Here is a 13,946-nt window from a genome sequence, read left to right as displayed (position 1 = left end):
CCCAAGGTCGCCCGGCGAGCAGGGGGCCGCCCTCCCGGGAGTCCCGATCTCCGGCCTCTCGGTCGTGCACATGTTAGCCGGCCACTTTCCCTCCACACCTTTCCGACGGCCGGCGCCGCACCCGCTTGGCTCAACCGCAGACTCGAGGCCGGTGTCCACCTGCCAGACCGGCGGGAGCAGGCAGGATCCCGTGGAGAGAGGAGAATGGAGACGGGCACTGAACCCAGGCGTGGCATTTCCATACCGCGCTACTTCCTTGCCACCGTGGGCAGGGCAGGCCTACCTTCCCCAAGGGGAGCGTAGGAAGGAAGAGTGCCATCACAGGAAGAAGTGGGTTTAAAGGCGTTGTTACCTGATTTTCTGGCGGCTGACAAATCTTTCACCGGCAGTCATGTCTGCTTAGATCTATTCCGAATCGTCCCCATAAAGACCCCGTTCCAGACCCGTCTGAGCAGTTATTACATGCCCTGCTTGGTCTATACAGAATACCCCAACGTGGAAGCTGTGCCAAATGGCTTCTGAGGAATAGCATTTCCCTGCCCCAGTCAGGCTGTTAACTTCTGTAAAGCAGACCTCCCAGGGCGATCCTGAAATACCTGAGCACAAAGTCGGCTACTGTGTGAAATTTCCAAAGATGATATCAACCAGGACAGGTTGCCCTGGCCTTCAGGAGACACCCAGAGAGAGGCCTGCAGGGCACTGGGACTCAGAAAAGAAGAAGAAGAAGAAAGAGGAAAAAAAAAAAAAAAAAAAAATATATATATATATATATATATATATACACACACACACACACACACACACACACACACATATACATAACGTAATCTCCATTTAGCAGATTCCTGACCAAGCTATCTCTGGCGGGTTTTGTGGTTTTAGAGAGAGCGAGACAGAAGCAGCTGCAGGAACAGGACAGGAGTTCAGCAATTTCATTACCAGCACAGCTTTCTGTGATGAGCTGGGGGCCAGGGGTTTGCAAGTTGCTATACTCTTAAAACATTATTGAGGATTCTAAAGTGCTTGTTTATGTGGGTTACTGCTGCCAATATTTACTATATCAGAAATTAAGACGGAGAGCATTTAAAACGCTTATTTTCTTGTTTATTTTAAATACAAACAATAGACTTTAACATAAGTGTTAACATAAACGTCATGCATCTTATGAAAAATAACTGAACTTTCCAGAACAAATTTATTGAGGAAAGTCATACTGTTCTACATACTACTACATACCCCTGCTTAATGTTCCCAAGTCTCTTTGATGTCTGACTTAACAGAAGACAGCTGGATTCTCACAGGTGCTTCAGCACCAAACCTCTTAGGATGTAACATGTCAGGTAGCCTCTGAAAAAAAATCCACTTCCAAGCAAAAGACTGGAGAGAATGAGAATTAAAAAGATAAATGTTATGCCCAGAATTCGTGATCCCCAAAGACCACCAGGGAGCCGAGTCCGATGCAAAAGCAAAGAGCCTTTATTCGAGCTAGCTCCAGCTCCATCCCCTACCTGCACCGACGCGGCAGTGAGATACCAGGAAAGAGAGAGCAAGTTTCAAAAGCACAAAGATTTTATTGGAGTCTAGGGGCAGTTGGTGAGGTAATGGCTGTGGCCTCAGCCGATTGGCTGGGGAAGGGTCGGAGTCCTGTTACGCAGGTCGCCGGGCGTGTTTTGATCGGGAAGTTTGAAAGGGTGAGCGGGAGGTTACTCAAGGGGCGGAGGTGTGGTCAAGGTGAAGGACACAGAACAAGATGGAGTCGGCGGGCGTAGGCCCGCCCTTTCAATAAATAGGGTCTGAATACTATTATGAAAATAGTTTTGATTTCACACACCTTGGCAACCCTTAGGCCTCTCACACTTGGAGGACCCCTTTGGTAAGCTGCAAATGGAGATCTTTATTCCTTTCCCCTAGCATCAGCATTAAATGAGGTTCTTCAGTACATGTACATTCAGCAAGGTCTAGGCACCCACCCAAAACAAAACAAAGGTGTTACTACGAAAACTGTCAAGTGACATACATACAGAACCATTGTTGTAAGCAGTGTTAAAAGTTATTTCCATTTTTTTCTTAACTCTCATTGTCTTGTTCAGCTTCTGCCTTATAAAAAAATTTGTGTCGTATCTTACTTTTTTTATAGCTGGACAGTAGTCACGAGTGCCAAATCCAATCAGTATAGTTGCCCCAAAGCTTAGAAGTTCCAACGTGCCTTACCAGCCCCCCCACCCCCACCCCTGCAGTGCCTCGAAGAGACATTTCTGCTATTTCCTTTTTCTGGTGAGGCTCTGGACCGGCCACTTTACGCTTTCAAGGATGGTTTCTAGGCCTGTGTTTCCTGATAGGTGGAGGGGGAACCACTTGGCTCCGAAGGCAGAACCTATCAGGGGGATGGAAATGTTGTTTTTAAGGAGGATGTAAACGTTGCAATTAAAAACAACAGAAAGCCAAAACATCTAGGGCAGGCCCTTAATTACCTTGAAAGATTGGAGAAACCGGAGAGCATTGTTTGCTAATGACAAAAGGGGAGGTAGGAATTCAAACAATGTATTTATGGAGCTTCTCTGTGGCTCAGCTCAGGCTTGCTTTAGGATGGCCCTGAGAAAATTGCTGTTTTGTGCGGGAACTTCCTGAGTTCAGTCACTTTATTCTTCTTCTCTGATTTTCACATTAAAAATTCTCCTTTTAGAGGTGCAACATGCAATGGTTAACAGCTAACCAATTCAAAACAAATCATAAGTCATGGAAGCAAGACCCAGACTCAGAAATCACAATGACCAAGTTTCTGTATACCTTCCCCCCACACCCCCACCCCCAAACTCACTATCCTGTTTAGTGCTTATCATTCCGGTATGTGTGTGTGTCTGTGTGTGTGTGTGTGTGTGTGTGTGTGTGTGTTCCTTAAGCAACATAAATGCAAACATTTTGAAGAGTGTAGTTCTAGTTCTAGATCATTCAAGGTCACTACTGTATGATATTCCATTGTTTGACTGTACTCCCATTTATGTATCCCTCTCCTTTAGACATACAGGTTGTTTCCAATTTATATTTGCTCTTAAAAATAGTGCTATGGTGAAGATTTCTGTAATGTTCTCTTGTGTGGCTTTTTTTGAGAGGTTGTCTAGTGAGTGAAATTGAGGCATCACTGGGTAGATGCATCTGTGACTGTATTAGAAAATCCCTCATTTTCTCCACATTAGGCACCCTTTAGAGCATAAGGTTTGCATTGCTTCATGTTCTTGGCAATATTTGATAATGTCAGACTTTTATATTTTGCCAGTATCGCAAGTCTAGTGATGTAAAAGCTATCTTGTGATTTTATTTTATATTTCTCGAATTCCTAGTAAGATGGGACATCTTTGCCTATGTGCATTGGCCATTTATACGTCCCCTAGGAAATGTTTTCTCACGTGCTTTGCCCTTTTACCCACCTGGTTATTTGCCTTCGTTTTATTGATCTACAGAGAACGCATTAAATTCTGCCTCTGGGGGCGCCTGGGTGGCGCAGTCGGTGAAGCGTCCGACTTCAGCCAGGTCACGATCTCGCGGTGCGTGAGTTCGAGCCCCGCGTCGGGCTCTGGGCTGATGGCTCAGAGCCTGGAGCCTGTTTCTGATTCTGTGTCTCCCTCTCTCTCTGCCCCTCCCCCGTTCATGCTCTGTCTCTCTCTGTCCCAAAAATAAATAAACGTTGAAAAAAAAATTAAAAAAAAATAAATAAATAAATAAAATAAATAAATAAATTCTGCCTCTGATGTCTCATGTAGCTGCTTTCAAAGGGAGGCGTAGAGGTACCTCACTGTCCTCTCCCTGCCAGGGAGTTCAAACCCCAGCAACAGCCCTTATGTATGACAGAGGGATGATTACACCCACTTTTCAGAGGTGGCATTTGTGAAACGCTCCTTGCAGGGTGCCTGACAGCAAGAGATACTTGATGAGCCTGGAGTTTATTCTCACTCTCCCACTGACTCCTCCTTGTCAGTCTTCCCTAATTGCAGACATTTTTGCAATGGCAACATTCTTAGAAGTTAAGGTCATTGGGCACAAGCCATGGTTAATGGCCTCTTTCCAATGGTTTATTTATTCATTAATTTATTTTTATGAAGTGAAACCATTTCTCCACAGATCCTTTACATCATTCTGAGAGCAGGTGTAAAACAGCAATCTTTGTAATGGAGGCATCACTGAGTTCAGCTGGGTTGACTTTTACCTTCAGTCTATTTGCTCCTTAGACGAGGTTGTGATGTGTATTCATATACACGAATGTGTGTTTTATACAATACACAGTGGCTTTTATTTGTTCTAGCTAAATATCCGATGATTTCCCACTGAACCCAACCCGTGCGTCATGTTCCCCAGTGAGGATGAAGCAGAGATATGTTCACATGTAATGGTCAAATGCTCTGAAATGCAGGATTAGGCTGGGGTTGGGAGGGCGGGGGTGGAAGTTCTACCGAGATCTTCATGCCTTTCAGGTTCTTCAGTTCTCACATTTGTAGTCTCTGGGAGACTTGAAATGTACAGCAGCAATTCTGTGCCAGGCTTTTGTTGCTGGAATGAAATGAGCTTCCAGAGAGGGAAGAAGCAGTAGCTTGGGTTTCCTGAGGTCCTAGGCCTGCCCCTCCCCCAGGCTCCGTGATCCCTTCATTCACTCATTCACTGAGCATTCATAGATATCTGGGGAAAGAGTTCTCCTTCTAGAAAGAACAGCTAGTACAAAATTTCTGAAGGAGGAGAGAGTTTGCATGTTTCAAAATAGCATAAAGGAAGCCAGGCCAGTGTGAATTGAACAGAGTGAATAAGCAGAAATGCTGGATAAAAGAAGTCACAGAGTAGGCTGGAGCTAGACCACCCAAGGGGCCCGTAGGCAATAAAAAGAAGGTTGGATTTGATTCTAGGTAAAATGAAAAGCTATTCGAAGATTTAAAGCAGAAAAGAAATATAACCTTATTTGCATTTTCAAATGTCACACTGAGCATTAAAAACTCATAAAAATGGCTAAAATTATAAAAACTGTTAATACTAAGTGTTGAGAAGGATGCGGGACAAATGGAGCTATCATATACTGTTAGTGGGAACACAAATTGGCACGACTACGTGGGAAAACTATTTGGTAGTATCTTCGGAAGCTAACTCAGCAAATCCACTCTGAGGGATACACCAAGTAGAAATGTATGCATATGTTCACAAAAGAGACATTTGCTAGAATATTCACAGCAGTAGTGTTTATAACTGTAAACAACTAGAGATTACCCAAATGCCCATCAACAATCACACAGCTAAAACAGGTATGGTTGATTTCATGCAATGGGATCCCATAGAGCCCTGAATAAAAACCACGCCCAAGTGTAGGCAACAATATGGACAGATCTCACAGATGAGTCTCACATCCATATAACGTCAAGCAAAAGAAAATGGATTTTAAAACAGACATCATACTACTTGATTCCATTTACATAAATTTCTTTTTTTTTTAATATATGAAATTTATTGTCAAATTGGTTTCCATACAACACCCAGTGCTCATCCCAAAAGGTGCCCTCCTCAATTTCAAAAACAGGAAAAATTAATCTCTGCTGTCAAAAGTCAGAATGGCCGTTTCCCTTGGGCCAGGGGCTGTCAGTATCTTGGGGGACACATAACAGGGATGCTCCCATGCTGATCACCTTCCTTTCTTGATTTGGATGCTGGCAGTATGGACAAAACGTGTCTGTGAAACCTCGTGGACCTGTTTCTGTATGTGTTCCTTTCCAGATGTAGGTTATACTTCAGTTAAAAAAAAAAATCAGGGGTGCCTGGGTGGTTCAGTCGGTTGAGCATCTGACTTCGGCTCAGGTCATGATCTCACAGTTCGTGGGTTCGAGCCCTGCATCAGGCTCTGCGCTGACAGCTTGGAGGCTGGGGTCTACTTCAGATTCTGTGTCTCCCTCTCTCTCTGCCCCTCCCCTGCTCACGCTCTGTCTCTCTCTGTCTCTCAAAAATAAATAAATGTAAAAAAAAATTATAAATAAATAAATAGATAAAATCAAAGGCAATTTACTCTCGATACGGCGTGAAAAATTGGTTATGAGGAATCAGGTAGCAAGTAGAGAAACGTGGCCCCAGGTAGGAGGCTACTGGAGTAGATCAAGGAATATCCAATCAAAGCAGAAAAGCTAAATTACGGACCATTCACCTGATAGGCTTAATCATCACTCAGAAATCACATTTCCAATAATAGTAATATAGGCAAATGTTTTTACTAAGTAAGGGTATTAAACTGCTCATATTATATGATCCCAGCTTTATCAATAGAAAGACAATAAAATGTTAGTAATAATTTTTAAGTTTGTAAGATAATGGGTGAATTTTTCTTACTTGTATTGTTTAGAAATTTCTGCATTCTCTCAAACCAGTACTGTTTCCATAATACGAAAAGGTTGGTTTTTTTTTAAACTCATTTAAGAAAAATGGTTCTCATACAATCAACTCATAGAGGCATTACTGTCCCCACTTGCCAACAGCCTCCCTAAACTTTTACTCCCTAATTCCCCTGCATCATTATGCCCACCCCCGGCCAACTTTATTTATGCCTTATGTTCTCCCATCCAAAATCTCCAATAGCTCCCTTATACCAACTCCGAATCAAAAAAGGCAGACATTTTAGTCAGGGATTTAAGACCCTCTACCATACGCATTCATTTCCCGAAGTGCTTTCTCCTTTCACACTATTCTCTGTGACAAGGTTTAAGTGTTTTCTGACTTTAGAATTTTCCCAGTGTCTGGCATAACATGAGGCACGTCATTAACACTTTAAAATAATCCAAAAGTAAACTTGAGAGCAAAAATATCTCCCCTATGTTTGAGAATCTAAGGGAGGACGTGGGGTCCAGGTTTTAGAAATAAGAACTCAGAAGAAGGCAGAATTGTCCATTTCCTCTTAACAGTAGTGTTCAAACGGATGGCCACTGTGCACAGCTGTGAAGGCGACCGAGCAGCTGAGTGTGTCTCAGGCTAGGCAGGATGAGTGACATAAGATGGCAGAGGAGAGAAACAGGAGTGGCAGCCAGGCAGGATTAACCACTTGGGCGAAGCAGAAGGGGGTTCCCATGGAAGATGTTAAACATGCAATCCCCTCTCACTAAAGAAGTCCCAGGAGTGTCTCTCTCTCAGGATATATTTAGTGAAAGGAAAACCAGGGAACCTTGAGAAATGGTATTCCTGCAGCTCATCTCAGACCCAGAAGTATGAACTAAGCTACACTTGGGATCACTTCCAGGTCAAAGGTTCTGAGAAAAACAAGTTTCGCTGACTTTCACTCTGAGCAAATTAATCTCCCAACTCCCAGCACAAGCCTGGAGGAGTCTCAACAGTATTCTGTGGGGCTAGATTCAAGTGGGACAGGCTCAACTGGTCTAACAACTACACATGTTCCTGACTACAGTGTTAATATTTGGGCTGCAGATTTAAGGTGAACACACAGGGTTTATGTACTTTAATCAGCCAAAACCTGACCAACATGTGTTTAGATGAGCATGTTTTTGTTTTGAAAGGCTAATAGTCACTTTAAATAGTGTCTTCTATTTCCTGTAATTCTCCTCCCTAAAACTAATATTTGCGTAAAACTAATATTTGCATACACACACACACACACAAAGTCATATTTTGGTTGTAAAATAAATGTTGGCATACCAAAAAGAGGTCCCTCCCACCTGTCTCCCCATGTACATTTTTATGTGTAATCTATTTTTCATATTTTATGAATTTTGACTACTGTCCTGATCCATTTGTGCATCTAAAAAAGTAAAAAAGGAACAACTTTCCCCATTCCAACTCCAGAACATTCTCTTCCCACCTGCTACCCCCTCTGTGACTTTCATATCAAGCCCAACTTACCACACGAACAGATTCTCATCTCAAAGGTGAAAAGATTTTCTTCTGACAAACTAGCTTGAGGAGATCTGATTTTATAACCATATGATACTTATAAGTCCCCCAATTAATATTTGGGAAACCTACTACAGGTGGCCCTGGAACCATGAGCAGTTCAAACCTGTGTTGTCCCGGGGTCAAGTGTACATTAAAAATAACTAGAAAGATCCTGACTTGCTAAAACTGGATTAAGTAAAAGTTATCATCATTTTTAGAAGTTAACACCAAGATAATATGCCCTCCTCTCCCTCCATACCCAAAACTTCATGATCTGAAAAAGCTATGTTGTGGCTAAATGAATTGGGAGGCGCCTGGGTGGCTCAGTCCCTGTCTCTTGATTTCAGCTCAGGTCATGATCCCAGTGTTGTGGATCAAGCCCTAGCTTGCGTTCCATGCTGAGTGTAGAGCCTGCTTGAGATTCTTTCTCTCCCCCCATGTGCTCTCTCCCTCCCACTCTCTGAAATAAAAAATCCAAAAAATTAAAACTAAATTTGTTTTATATGTATTGAACAAAAGGCAAAATTTTTAAAAAATGTATCTTGGGATTCTTTCTCAGACACCAGACAGGGTCTTTCCACATATAAAAACTTTGAAACACAGGTTTCCTAGGTTGTCCTATTTCACAAATGAGCAAACAGGAGGCACAAAACAACGAAGTGCTTTGCTCTAGTTTCAAAACTGCGACAGTGCAGGAATTTATATTCATGTTTTTTCCACCAGATGGCACCCTTACTGAGAAACATTTCTAGAGACAAAAACAAAACAAAACAAAACTAAAAACCAAAAAAAACCCCAACCAAACAAAAACACCCAGAAAACAGAAAAACAAAAACCCTATTCTAAGGAAGTTATTTAGTAAAGAGAATAAAAATCCTCATGACCAAAAAAACAAAAACAAAAACAAAACACTTCTAAATGATTTTTTTGAATGGTTGTTAGCCTTGACTTTGTGTTGTTTGCTAAAAAATACATTAACTGGTAAAATAACCAAAATATGCTAAAAAGCCTCTGAATTTTTCCAGTGAGAAATTCTGTATAAGCAAGTTTTCTGAATAGCTGATTCTGAAATTTTCTGAAGTTCTTGCTTTTTTTTTTTTTTCATTTTTATTGAAAAATCCTTCAGGAATGTGTTAAACCCCTTTACTTTTTAAAAAATTTTTAATTAAAAATAATGTTTTTTATTTGAGAGAGAGCATGGGGCATGGGGCCAGAGGGGGAGGGAGGGAGGGAGAGAGAGAGAGAGAGAGAGAGAGAGAGAGAGAGAGAGAATCCCAAGAAGCTTCCATGCTGTCAGCACAGAGCCCAACACGGGGCTTGAACTCAAGAACTGTGAGATCACGACCGGAGCCAAAATGAAGAGTCAGACGCTCAACCGGCCGAGCCACCCCGGCGCCCCTGACTCCCTTTCTTTAGACATTAGACACCCATTAAAGCCCACTGTCAGCAGGGGTCAGCTTGGACGAACACCAGTCCCCACCCCTCGGTGATACAGAGATGCCATGGCTGAGGGGAGCAGGGCTCCTGGCCTCGGTGTCACGCAGCTCTATCTGGCCACTTGTACTTTATTTTTCTGATTGCTTTACTTCCTCCTTGGTGTCAGTTGCCACTTCTGGTTTATTACTCTTCTCTCTCCACTCTATTTGCAGATTCCCATATGATGTGAAGTAACCAGGCGTATTCACAGAATGACTACTAAGCAAACTCCCATTTGCTGAGGGCCCGCTACACGCTAGGCACTTTGCTGTCAGAATGTACTTCATCTTTCTAACCCTTACACAACTCAGTGAATTAGATATTATACCCATTTTATAGGTGAGGAAACTGGGGCTCAAATAGTTTGTCCAAATTTGCACAGCGAGTCCGAGGCAGGATCTAAGATGGGTCCTCAGACCCCAGGCTGACCTGCCTCCCCAGGCTGGCTCACCAGGTGCCACCAGAGCCCCCCTGCTTGCTGAGAATCTCTCTGAAGTGAGAACAGAACAGCACCGACCATGCAGAGGGCTCTCTGATCTTTAGAGTTTGTGAGCATGGTGAGCTTGCATTGTGGACACGTTGGCCAATTGTGTTCACCTCCTGGGTCAAAGGAGGAACTCAACGAAACCTTTTGCAAAATGTGGAACAGTCCATACAGATGTTGCCCTTGTCTTTTTTGGACTCATAAAGTGTTAACAGTAATAAAACTCACATTTTAATCCATTTTAGAAGCAAGCAAACAAATGGAGTAGAGTTGAGGCTAGAGATGGGATCCAGAGCTCATTGGCTGGCTCGTGGACCCTGAATTCCCCAGACAGAAGGTGTCCTCACCCTACATCAGACCTGGGAGTGTGACCCAGCAAGCCCAGGGCAGGGCCGGCATGGAAACAGATTTTAATGAGGATTCTCAATACCAGCTTTTGCCAATTTTATTGGAAAACAAGTACAGTCCATCGATCAGTGATACATGCTGTACATGAATCTGGTGTTTTACTATATAAAAATACTTGGTATCTGCTTAGAATTGTACAAACACGTTTTTAAAAACCCTTCATCATTAACCAATAAGAATATAATTTATCAAAAATAGCACTGAGAAAAATGGCTCACTACCTTTTCTGTTATTGCAAATAAACAAAGGGAGGTGGAAGAAGGAAGATATAAATTCTGCTAAGCCAGTTTTTGACAACTGGAAGCAAAATGCTTTATGGCAAACTCTCCTTTAAACACTCCCACAAACCAAAAAAATTACCATCAGATAATGCAGTAAAATCTAATTAATGGGAAAGGCCTGAAAGGAAGAGCTTAAAAGAGGTTTTCAGGGAAAACAATAAAACAAAGGAAGTTCCCAGGGAACTAGGAGTGTAGCGCCTTCCCCCGGAATCCCCCCTGGAAGGACTGGGAGTGACAGGCGACATGCACTTTCCTGTTGGGGCTCCTCCTGGTCCCAGGGCACATCCCCTGATTCTTGTCCCTCCAGAAATTCCAGGTGCAAATGCCGCTGGTAATTCTTGGTTGTTCTCCCCGCTCCTTACTTTCTGGCCAACTTTGCTGCTAAGTCTAATGTTCGGAATTGGCTTTCGTGACACTACACAGCAAGTATATTTTACAGATGACAGACTAAAAATGATCAGCAATATAATACGTTTTAAGCATCTGATAGGCCTTTTGGGGGCATAACAGCCCCCCTGCCCGAGCCCCACAGACTTCTGGCTACAGTTCGTGTATATGCTGGCAAATAAAAATAAGGCAGTTTTTTAAAAACAACAACAACAACAACAACAACAACAACAACAGTCTCAAAACAGCACTATTACGTGATGCTGTCAGATTGAATTTAAGAAAAAGCAGGTAGAAAGAGAAGAGGCAAAGCATTCAACTCTGTTTCTGTCTGGCTCTAACTGCTTTCAGGGGGAAAAATATGCTATATAAGACTGTGTTCACCCATAGCATTAAGCATAAAAAATAAAAAAAAAACATAGGGCCTGTCCATGTTCATACAACTTCTAAAAATGGTGCCCGTGCCCCTCAGCAAATGGCACATGAACGTGGCTTTGCATTTTTCCAGGGTTTCTCTAAGGACTATCATCACGTTTTAAAAAACCGTGTCCTAGACCAAAACAGCAACTTGCTTTCATTTTTAATTCACTAAGAAATATCTACCTTTTGGGAAAGACCATATGACAGCAGAAACATTTTCCGTAAACTCGAAACAATTTTTGTAAATTCCAACACTCAAAAGTTTAGAATTTGGTTTCTTAAAGAAAGCATCTCTAGACTCAGCCACCATCTCAGAAAACTGTCATTTCTTCTCACAAAAGTGCCAGGGTAGGGGCGAAGGGGACACTCGATGACCTGAAGTCAAGCGTTCAGGACACTGCACTAAGAAGCCAGCGACGGAGCTAGAAGCCCTACGTCTGACAGCACTAAGCGTGATTTAAAAAACAAAAAACAAACAAAAACAAAACAAAACAAAAAACAGGTCACTTCTTTTCTCTATAAAATTAGGATGATTGTAAAACTTAAATATGAGAATCTGTGGACAGTTTTCAACAAGAAAGGCCCACACAAATCTATGTCACATGTGCTAATTACTGGTGAAGCCACCGCAGACTACAAGAGACAGCCCCTCCTGCAGAGAGCAGGGTCTCTCTGGTTGGGACACAGAACCACCTTCTCATAAAGTGACGGCCAGCAGACTAAGTGCTATCAGACTGAGAGCAGAGAGCAGGTGTCTCAGGGCAGTTTCTTGGGGAAATCTCTTAGAGAAACGGAGTTGGGGTAAATTTTGAATTTCATACAACTCTGGGGGGTTGGAGAAAATTCCAGAAGACGTTCTGGTTGGAGGAGACTGGAAGGAGAAGCAGAGATGAAGGAACACTAGGGGCAGGTGTGGAAGTGCACAAAGGCCGACCTGGGAGTTCACAGAGCAGGACAGTGAGGGGCACAGCTGTGGGGACAGACTGGGGGTTTGGGGGCAGCAGTGGCGAAATGCAAATGCATAATTGGGCTTTAGGTCCTAAACCGGGAGAGGTGTTTTCAGTAGGAACAGGAGGAGCCTGGAGCAGCATTTTATGAAGGAAGGCTAATCCGTGGGCCAGGGTGTGACAGAGAGGGAGGAGGAAGGGATTGGGAAGCTGTCCTTCCAAAGACATGATGAGTCAAGTGGAATGCACAAGAGGAAGGTGCTACAGAAGGGTCACTCCAGGGGGGAAGGCGTCCAGAGTGGATCTATTCTCTGCTACTCCTGCTTTTGAAATGCCCTCTCTCCAGCAGAAAGCTAAGGTGATTTCAAAAGCATGCAATCCTTTTTTCACCGAAATGAGAATTTTAAAGGGCTGTGAAATGAAATTCAGTCTCTGGAAACAGACTGCTGGCTGTTGATGGGTAGGGAAAATGCGAAGCAAATGGAAAGTTCTCCAAGCATACTTCTTCCCTCCTCTGTGAAATACCAGTCTCACTCTGCCTGCAGCACTGCCAAGGAAAGCCTCTGGGGGGGCCAGTGACCATGCTATCCCCGGGGGCTGGGTCACAGCCACCCTCCTTGGACTGTGGACAGCTCCATAAAAACATTTATAGATGATAAATATTTCCTGATTGTTCTTTCCTCTCATTTGCTGTCCTGGTGCCTGTTCTCAGCAGTTCAAACATTTGGACAGGGCATTTGTTGCCTTTTAAAAAGGACTGCCAAGCTCTTGGTTCTGAATTGCCCTGACCTGCTATTGTCACCACATCCTGCTCCCTGAGCAATCCGATTCCAGGTGACCTCAAGGATAAGAGACTCTACACGTACATTTTATGACTGTACAGTCAGTGAGGGCACAGCCTGGCCTGCAATGCCAGAAGACAGGAGTCACCCAAGGAACTCTTGGCCAAGCTCCTCCCTGCTACCCGAGAGGCACATGCACCTCCCTCTGAAGCTTTTTCTTCGAGTCTGGTCTCATGGCCAAGGACAGTAACTGGTGTTTGGATGAAGGTGGCTGCCGCTGGACGGGCATGTGGTACCTGACATTCTTCCAGAACCTTGTCTTTGCAGATTGCACGCCCTCTCTAAAGTCCCCTGACCAGCGTATGGCCCCATGTTTCCGCTTAATGAATTTAATGGTTTCTGGCATTTTCTCATAGTCTTGGATCGTCTCCAGTTCAAGCAGGACAACTTTAATCCCATCCTGAATGAAAGCATTGTACATTGCTATCTGCTCTTCAGATGAATTCTCCAGCCAGCCCAATCCTGATGCCTCTGGGACCAAAACGATGATCAGTCTTCTGCTTTTCTTTATGTTTTCATTAGTGACGTCAACAATGTCTGAAAACAGGAAGCCCAGCAGAGTAAGTAAAATTTCAATTTATAATCATTCTCTCCCAAACCAAGACCCGACCCCCATCCCCTATGTCATACAATGTTTTTTTCTCATCCTAATTAAGATTAAAGAAGCTTCTGATTTTATAGACCAGCTTAACACCTGGCCCATAAAAGCTGAATATTTCACTTAGAACTCAGAATACTCCTGGTATAAACTTTAAAGCCTTAAACCATTTGATCTCTTCCACTCTTATTTTACTGTCTCAGT

At 43.2% G+C, this 13,946-nt stretch overlaps 2 protein-coding genes across 9 annotated transcripts in view; both read right to left on the bottom strand.

The window, feature by feature from the left end:
* Positions 1-566, bottom strand: part of IL1RL2 (interleukin 1 receptor like 2) — a 45,142-nt gene extending 44,576 nt beyond the window's left edge. The window contains exon 1 of the mRNA XM_040454097.1: positions 353-566. The gene's annotated coding sequence lies outside the window, so the exon portion shown is untranslated. The remainder of the gene's footprint in view (positions 1-352) is intronic.
* A 9,720-nt stretch (positions 567-10,286) lies between these two features.
* Positions 10,287-13,946, bottom strand: part of IL1R1 (interleukin 1 receptor type 1) — an 80,239-nt gene continuing 76,579 nt past the window's right edge. For all 8 annotated transcript variants that reach the window (XM_040454087.1, XM_040454083.1, XM_040454090.1 and 5 more), the window contains one exon: positions 10,287-13,681. In XM_040454087.1, the coding sequence (XP_040310021.1) occupies positions 13,263-13,681 (419 nt within the window). In that variant the 3' untranslated portion in view covers positions 10,287-13,262. The remainder of the gene's footprint in view (positions 13,682-13,946) is intronic.

Source organism: Herpailurus yagouaroundi, unplaced genomic scaffold, assembly GCF_014898765.1.
Source record: "Herpailurus yagouaroundi ecotype Mexico unplaced genomic scaffold, PumYag 210, whole genome shotgun sequence".
NCBI lineage: Eukaryota > Metazoa > Chordata > Mammalia > Carnivora > Felidae > Herpailurus > Herpailurus yagouaroundi.
The sequence above is the reverse complement of the archived record's forward strand: the minus strand, read 5'-3'. Positions and strand labels throughout refer to the sequence as shown.